The following is an 8,630-nucleotide window of genomic DNA, read 5'->3' as shown; positions in this document are numbered from 1 at the left end:
AATAATGTAAAATTCTCAACAGGTAAATCTGGTAAAGGCCATACAGATGCTCTTTATACTATTTTTTTTTGTAACTTTTCTATAAGTTTGAAATGATTTCCAAATAAAAATGTTTAAAATGTTAAAGGTCAGTTTCTGTGCAAGCAGTCAGGATCCGGTGGCACAGGCCTGCCTGAACTCTTCCCCTGGCAGAGATGAAGAATGAGGACATGGCTGTGTCCTACCAGGTAGGGCTACCACACCCATCCCAAAAGGTAGTCAGACACCCTGCATGAAGTTGCCAAGTGCCATTTGAAGCCACCCATCTCTTGATCTCCCACATCCTATAAGACACCAAAAATAATAACTTTTTACATTTTCTCCTGAAAATTATGAGCCCTGGGTGTTAATGAAATCTGGGTTATGAAAGGAAGGTGTATTGGTTCATTAACTCATCCATCCATCCATTCATTCATTCATTCAGTAAATGTTTTGAATACCTACTTACCATGTGATAGGAGCTAAGGGACTGAGAATGCAGCCCAAGGTAGACGAGGAGACACGACTCCTGTCCTAAAAAAGCCTGTGAGATAGTTGTGATGCACCCATAGCCACATAAACATATATTTCCAAGTCAGTTGACCATGAAGTAGACTTGGGAAGCCATGGGGAGCCTAGACTTTTACCAGAGCCAGTGGATCCAAGCCCTATGGATCTGATACACATTCAATCCCCCCCCACCAGGATTTTCTATGTAATAATTGCTTTTGTACCTGATGCTGATGAGAGAAGGACTCATAGTGCTTACCCCATCCTGGGTTCATCCTATCTGTTTCGGCTTAGCTCTCTGCCGGCTGCTCTGCCCTGTCAGGATCAGGGAAGGGGCCAACAACCCACTCTATCAATATCCCTGGGCTGATGGGCCAGTGAACTTTGGAAAACAGTCTACTGATCTGTGCCTGTGAGTAAACATAGCAACTGAACCCATAATGTTTTTAGAAGACGAAGACCACCAAATTCCCTCATGTACAAGCCTGGCAGCCTACTGGCCATGAGAGTCCCATCACTGGGATCTGAATCATGAAAGCAGTATGACTGTCCTCCAAAAGGACAGAATAATGACTTTATGGGACAGTTGTGGGTCTTCCCACCCCCAATCCCAGGTGGCACCCACTGTGATGCCCTGTACTCAAGGGACAAAAGTGGAGTTCATTGGCTTGGTGCTCTAAATAGACAGCATTGGGGAGGGAGTTGTGAAGAGTGTGTGACTGCATGTGACATGATGTGTGTCCCTTCTGTTCAGGGGTCTCAGGTGGGAGTGACCCCCACCTCTGATGCATTCTGGGCCTGGTCCAAAAAAGTTTCAGGTTTGGATCCAACAAACGTTTACTGAATCCCTACAAAGTTACAAGCCTTTTACTTTATACTTTGACACATTTTTATATCATTTAATATTTAACAATTACTCTTTAAGGTAGGAATTATCTGCATTTTACAGATGATAAAACAATCGCAAAGAGGTTCATTGATTTGCTCAAGTATATCATACAGCTTTTTTTTTTTTTAAACACACACAGTATACTCTTAGCTGAGGCCTGTCTGCGTTGGTTGCTTATCTTACAGCATTTCTTGTCTTCTCTACTTTTGGAGCAACTGCTCCCCTTATACAAGCCCCCTTATTTCCTCTCCTTTTCACAAGCCCAGGTGGGCTTTTCTTGTTTTAATACTGCATTTAATAGCACAAAAAATCACGAATACAAAGAAACTGGCAAAGGTGTTTGTCAATGATATCCCTGCCTCCTCCACTTTTCTGCTTTCATACCCATATATGTAATGGGCTACATTTTTTAGAAACTTTTCTTTTCCCCCCCAAACATATAACTGTTATGTGATTGGTCAATTGAAGCTGAAACACCCATGGAGAAAGATGTTTTACGGTTACAAGGGCACACCCCCCCCACGCCACCCCCCTCCCCCCCACACTTTCCCACACAACCTTTTGGAGGAATATAGGATATGTACCAGTGTCAGCATTTTCCTGCTCCTGCCTTCCTCACCCAGAGCATTTCTACCATTTAATTTCCCTTTCATCAACTGCTTAGACTAGAGCCTCTTCTCCCTCCCCTTCCATTTCTCTTCAAATCAGGACCTTTTGGACACTGGGTACTGTTCAATTCTTACTCTGTCAGGCCCATGGGCCATGGTCAAGTAGGTCCTTTAGATCTCGATGCCAGTTGTAGTGTTGGTGTCGTCATCTTTCATTGCAGGTAGGTCTGTGTGTCACTTCAGTAGGCTTGCGTGTTCATTTCTTTCACTTTTTCTGACTCATGTTCCAGCACCTGTTTGTGATAGAACAGTAAATACCCTTCACTGTCCAGTACGTCCTTAATACTGGCCTTAGTGATGACGGCATCATCACACTTGAACCACTGGTCCTTGTGGTGCCGGATGAAGCTGGTATAGTGGCCACTCTCCAAGGTTCCTTGGTGATTAACCACAGCAAACAAGGAATACTTATTTTCGTTGTTTCCACTATTGGTTGGCAGCTGCAATTGTCCATTCATTCTGCTCTCTTTACTTGAGGCCATAAATGGTGTCATATCCAGCTCCAGAGGAAAGGAAATGTATGTAGTGATCTTGCGCCTCTGTTTGGCTGAATGTTCAAACCGTTTGAAATGAAAACAGGCAACGACAGGTAATTTATTCATCGTGAGCTGTTTGGTAGATTCCTGGTAGCTTTGGCAACTACCACATTTGATTTTGGCACTGCTTCCTAAGTGCTCTGGCCTTGTAAACCTCCGCAAGCAGTCCGTGAGGGTGGTGATTCCTGGTATGTGGCTTTCCCCGTTCACACTGCTCTCCCTCCCGGGGCTCATGGGCCAGAAGGAGGTGCAAGAGCCAGGCAAGTCCAAACTAATGTCCCAGCATGGGTCTATCGTGGTGGAGACGCCATGGCAGGCTTGACAGGTGACATCAGACTGCAGGCCACCTGTGAAGATTTGGTCTATAATGCAGTTACAGTGGTTGGGATTGCTGGCCGCCTTTCCGACATCATCGCCTTTGCAGTGCCTGTGCAGGACATCTAATGCCGCAATGAGGAACTCATGGGCATCCTGTTGCCTGTACCCTGCTAAATGGCGGGCATGTATCCATACCAGGTGCAGTAACTTATAGGGCACATGAGGAGACGGGTTTCCAGAATACAACTCGCGAAACAGCGATGACATCTCACAGACCAGACACAACTCGGGACTCGGCATCTCACATCGGTGCCTGTCAGAGAGGAAGAAATCTCTCAGTATCGGCGTGTGGGTGAGGGCCTGGACAATGCAGTTCATAAAGCATGTGTTGCCAAGATTGATGAGTCCTCTCAAACCGATCGTAAAGCTGGAGGTGATTCTTCTTCTCCTCGGGTTGTGCCCTAGCAGTTCTAATTCTGGTTTGGTTGTTTCCCAGGTTGGGAATTTCTCACCGAGGCCTGGCACTGAACATTGCTGGTGAGAAACCTCTGTTGAGGTGGAGGCTTGTAATTTCAAAGCTTCTCCTTGCTCTTCTTTGGCAATTTGCTCAATGTCTTTGTCATATACATAGTCCTTACACATAAAGCAGTATATACCTCCGTAATACAGGTCTACGGCTAAGTTGTGTTGTTTTGTCTCGGCGTGCTCGTGAATGTGTTTCTCCGTGAAGCAGCCAAAGAAGACACAGGAAAGGCAAGAGTGGAGTCTGTTCAAATGGGTGCCACACACATGGCAGATACACGACTTTGCCTTGCTTTTCCTGGTCTCTGGGGTTCCACACCACACGAAGCACTGGTAGATAACCCGCAGTTCCTGCCTCCAGTTCTCTCCCACCTTAAAGCTGTTCACGTGGGAACAGCCTGGTGGCCCCACGGCAAAATCCACATCCAGGCATCCGCCCCCAGGGCCGCGCCGGGGCCGGGGCCGGGGCGGGGGCCGGGGCCTAGGCTGCGGCGGGGTACGGAGCCGGGTCTGGGGCCGGGGCCGGGGTCGGCGGCGCGGGGCACGACTGCGACGCGGAGAGGGATCGGGGGGCCGCGGTGGGTCGGAGGGAAGGGTGGGGGGAGGAACCTCGTCGCTGCTGCCACCACCGCCGCTCCGCGCTGGGTTCTCATCCTCCAGCTCCTGCTTCGGCTCCTGCTCCGCCTCCCGGATCGGCTCGGGTTCGGGCTCCAGCTTGAGCTCTGCCCGGCGGCCCGGACCCTCCGCCGTCTCCACCTTCCCCGCCGTCTCCACCTTCCCCGCCGTCTCCACCTTCTCCGCGGCGTCCACCTTCCCCGCCGCCTCCGCCTTCCCCTCCACCTTCGCCTCCGCCTCCACCTTCCTCTCCGCCTTCTCCGCCGACTCCGCCGTCTCCGCCTCCTCTACCTCCTCCGCCTCCTCTGGCGGCGGCTCCTCCCCCTGCTCGCAGGGCTCGGGCGGCCACTGGGCGTGGCGGCGCGGGGGCCACGCAGACCTGGGGTGTCCCCCGCCCGGCCTGAGGGAGCGCGGTGGCTGTGGCAGCTGGACCCAAAAGGGACTTTCACTGAAGGAGGCGGCGGCGGAAGCAGGCGACGCCCCCGGGAATCCTCCCGCCGAAGCCCCCTAGTGGAGGCCGCTTCTGCAGCCAGGCCCCGTTTCCTTTAATTCAATATTTCCCAAACTTGCTTGTTCACGAGAATCACGTGGGGAGCGTGTTAAAATTACAGATTCCTCGGCTCCACCCGCAGGCCTACTGAATCAGAATGTCGAAGGAAGGTACTCCGGAACCTGTATCTCTAACTAGGGCCCCAGAGGCTGCTTATGATCAGGCAAGTTTGGGAAACACAGCTCTAATTCATTGAGACTGGCGGGAAGGGGGGCGGGGACCGCGCAGTCTCTTTAAGGAGCTTCCAGCTCTCGGCTCCAATCGCTGCTCTGACCCCCTTCATCGTCTCCTCCCCTCTCCTCGTCTTTCCCCGGTCTATGCAAGCTTCCCCCAGCCACCGCGGGGCCAGGCGCCGAGCAAATGCCAAGTCCAGAAATGTTTCTGAGGCCGTGAAATGTCCCCTCTGAGGGGGGTCCTGAGGAGCGCAGGCAGAAGCCGTGACAGCCCATCATTTCGGCAGCCGAGCCTGCCTCCAGCCCGGTCCCAGTCTCCCCTCCCACCCCAGTCCCAGTCTCCCCTCCCACCCCAGGTCTTGCCCTTCCCGAAAAGGATGAAGCTCCAGCTGCAGTTCTGGGGAGGCCTGGACCCCAGCTCCGGAGGGTCCGGGCTCCCAATACCGCTGGTCGCGGAGAGGCACTTCCCTGGCCCATCTTATCAGCGCTCTGCAGAGTCTGGGCCTGATCCTTGCTTCCTCCTGGGCTCCCAAGGCCATGGGTGGGTTGATGGCTTGACAGCCGGCCTCCTGGCCCAGTGGATGCTAAGCAGCCCGGGGGCACAATCCAGCTTTTCTCTCCAAGTCCAGCTGGAGGGACAACACACGACAAGGCCATCCCTACAGCTGGCACCTCCCCTACAGCTGAGAGGGGGCCTAAACTACAGGACACAATCCCAAGACCCTTAGGTCCTGGCAGCATCACTGGGTGGGCAGCAGGTGGAAGTGGAAGGAAGCTTGTGGAGCTGCCAGCAGGGATAGGGGGTCGGGCATGGGGCTGAGTGACCTCTGGGAACTCCTGTGCCAAGGGGCTGCTTGCACTGGGCATCAGCACCCCAAAGCCCACGAGGAGTGTGCCTAGAGCAAGTGACTCAGATCTTGGGCATGGCTTGGGGGTGTCAGGCTGTAGCTGCTAGTCCCAGAGAGTGCAGCCCATGGCAGGCATCAGGACATAGATAGGAAGAGAGAGAGTATTCTAGGAAGAATCCAGTCCCCGAGTCCTGGTGGTGGCTGGCCATGGCCTAGTGCACGCTGTCTGGCTTGTGCAGCCGTGCTGCCTGACTACACCTTATAGCAACATTCTCCTTGCTCGACACTGGACACCAAACCTCCACCTAGCCCCTTCTTCCAGGAAGGGGACCGGGAGGCCTCCTAGGATTAGCAGCAGAAGTTGGTCCTCAGGAATCAGGAGCCCTTGAAAGGATGATGCCTGGTTCCCATACAGCAGAGGGTCGCCCTGGGCCCTGCCCTTCCTGAGTCAGCTCTTGTTTCAATTCCTTGAAGCACCCTAGAATCCTTTCAATAAATGCCTGCCCTTTGTGGCCTGCAACCAGAGGAACTGCAACTAGCACACTCACTGAAGAAATCCTCCTCCTCCTGCTGCTGCTGCTGCTGCTGCTGCTAAAAACAACCAAGGTCATGGAAGAGGGGGTGGAGGATACTCTCATCCCACCTCCAGATTGACAACAAAAAGTTCTAAAAACCTCTGTGTACCTGGGACTGTCTACCATTGAAGATTAGCCATGGTAACTTGTTGACTTAGTGATGAACTTCCTGCAGAAGCCCATAGGTCCACCTGGACTCTGCCCAGGCCAGCGTGTTCTGAAAATGGAGGGCTCTGTCACCATTCACTCAACAAATGTTTATTCTGCACTGACCAAGGGCCAGATGTACTAAGAGCTGTGGACACAGCACTCCAACTTACCCCAGGCTACTGAAATCAGGGATGGCTTCTGCAGAAGACACACTAAGGAAAGTCCATGTCACTAGCAGAGAAGAGGCACCAAAACAAAAAATCAAAAACAAAAAAATACTAGAAACAGTTTGACATTTGATTTTTTTTAAAGTAGTCCTCATGGGAAAAATCAGAACTTTGTTGTACTTCCTTACATTCGTTTCCTGATTACATGATGCCTTTGTTTTGAATTACGTGTGGAGGTGTCACCAAAATCTTTAGATTCTTTGTGCTTATGTGGATCTGGACCCAACCCCGGGTAAATGTTACCATTTCTGCCTCACAAAAAGATCTGACAGAATGCAGACCGTAGAGGCTATCCTTAGGAGAGACAGCTCCTCTTCGAACCTCGGTGATAAATCCAACTCTGACCACAAGGTGGCAAAACAGTAAATGACAATTCCTCATATATTTTTTGTATGTTTATATAAAACTATTGGTTTATATAAAATACTCGCTGAAAATATTTAGAAAAACGTGTGCTCCTTCACACATTTTTGGGTTGTCTGACATTTTGCATCATAAATGTCAATTGGCTATAAATAATGTAATTTGTGACAAATGTTAATATTCAAAAATAAAACTGTTATGTCACTATGTTCACATGAATCTGGTGAAACCTAAATACCTTAGTGATTTGAGAGCCACCATCATGTGTTTTAAAAATTTATAACTGAGCTCTTTTTTGATAGTTGGAAGTTGTACATTTTTCCTTTTCTCAGTTCTTAATTCAATTCTATTTTTCCAACAGAATTTTGTCTCAATAATTGTCTATTTTTGCACTTGAAATGTTTTTGATATATCCTATTTCTCTGCAGCAAAAATGTGTATATATTTTTATATTTAAATGCTCTTTAAATGTTCTTCTGATTATAAGGCTCTAAGTGTTGTTTAAAATTTTGCTCTTGTTTGAGTTATCATGACAACTAGTATTAGAATAAAATGGATCAAAACATTGTGAATATATTACCAATTTTGTTAGGCAATTATTAAACGTAAAACAAAAGTTCATCGGAGATAGATAGGGCTTTTTAAAAAAAAAAATTAATGGGTGTATCCATGGATAAACATTGCTTTTTGCTAGGATAAAATAGGCTTCAGCATTAACTCTCTTCCTATTTTTTGTTTGGTTAAATGTTAGCACACAGAAACCTCATTTATATGAATAAGTGAATAGGAATGGACATTTTGTTTTAGTAATGCATGCTAGTCTTTGAATTCCTTTGGAGATATATATGGGGGAAATTACGCAATGATTTATCTTCAAAATTATTTCTCATTATTTATCAGCTGATAACTTCATTGGGTTTTTCTTTAATTCTATTGGAAGCAAACAATTGGAGACTGAGTTGCAAAAGGATTTGATTCCCATTCATTTGTTAGAGCAAGTTGTTTGTTTACTATCATCAGCATCGTTTGGAATTGCCTCTCTAGTGCCCCAAGAATTTTACATGGCAGGGCAGTGCTCCCAGGTAAGATTCAGGATAGGTAAAAGATATGCTTTTTCTTTTGTAAAGTGCAAAAGGGACCATTGTGAAAGGGGATTTAGACAAAGAGTACCACCTTGATTCCTACACTGCAAGTGTTTTCTCTGGCAGATCGATTTTAAAAGACAGCACAGGAAATTTGAGGATGTAGAAATTGATCCCCTTAAAACTCCTATACTCCAGAGTGATGCACATTCCACTCTAAAAGTTGTTGGTTCATATTTATTATTATAAAAGTAATATATACAATATTTGTGTTTTTTTAATAAAAAGGTATAGAAGGCATAACATATAAAGTTAAAGCTCTTCCCCCTCCCCCGCCAATCACACCCATTTTTATTCCCCTGAGATAACTACTTGTTAGCAGTTTCACATTTATCCTTTAAGAAATTGTCTATGCAAATGCAAGCAAGTTTTATACATGCAGTTGTCCCTCAGTATCCGTGGGAGATTGGTGCCAGGACCCCCCGTGGATACCAAAATCCGTAGATATTCAGGTCCCTGATGTAAATTGTTGAGTAGTATTTGCATATAACCTACATACAGCCCCTCATATACTTTGAATCATCTC

The 8,630-nt window shown here is 48.0% G+C and overlaps 2 protein-coding genes across 2 annotated transcripts; one reads left to right on the top strand and one right to left on the bottom strand.

Annotated features, from left to right (window-relative positions):
* Window positions 1-1,373: 1,373 nt before the first annotated feature.
* USP27X (ubiquitin specific peptidase 27 X-linked) lies at window positions 1,374-4,909 on the bottom strand. The gene is made up of 2 exons (XM_032258541.1): window positions 4,901-4,909; window positions 1,374-4,583 (listed from the first exon to the last, which is right to left on the bottom strand). Exons 1-2 carry the CDS (start codon window positions 4,907-4,909, stop codon window positions 2,265-2,267), a joined length of 2,328 nt encoding a protein of 775 aa, XP_032114432.1. The 3' UTR covers window positions 1,374-2,264.
* Window positions 4,575-7,361, top strand: LOC116536802. Its single transcript, XM_032258685.1, has one exon. The coding sequence runs from the start codon at window positions 5,021-5,023 to the stop codon at window positions 5,525-5,527; it is 507 nt and encodes a 168-aa protein (XP_032114576.1). The 5' UTR covers window positions 4,575-5,020; the 3' UTR covers window positions 5,528-7,361.
* Window positions 7,362-8,630: the final 1,269 nt, after the last annotated feature.

The sequence above is a fragment of the Sapajus apella genome, unplaced genomic scaffold, assembly GCF_009761245.1.
Source record: "Sapajus apella isolate SASKATOON/1434 unplaced genomic scaffold, GSC_monkey_1.0 scaffold103, whole genome shotgun sequence".
Lineage (NCBI taxonomy): Eukaryota > Metazoa > Chordata > Mammalia > Primates > Cebidae > Sapajus > Sapajus apella.
Note: the sequence above shows the minus strand (reverse complement) of the source record. Positions and strands in the feature narration are given on the sequence as shown.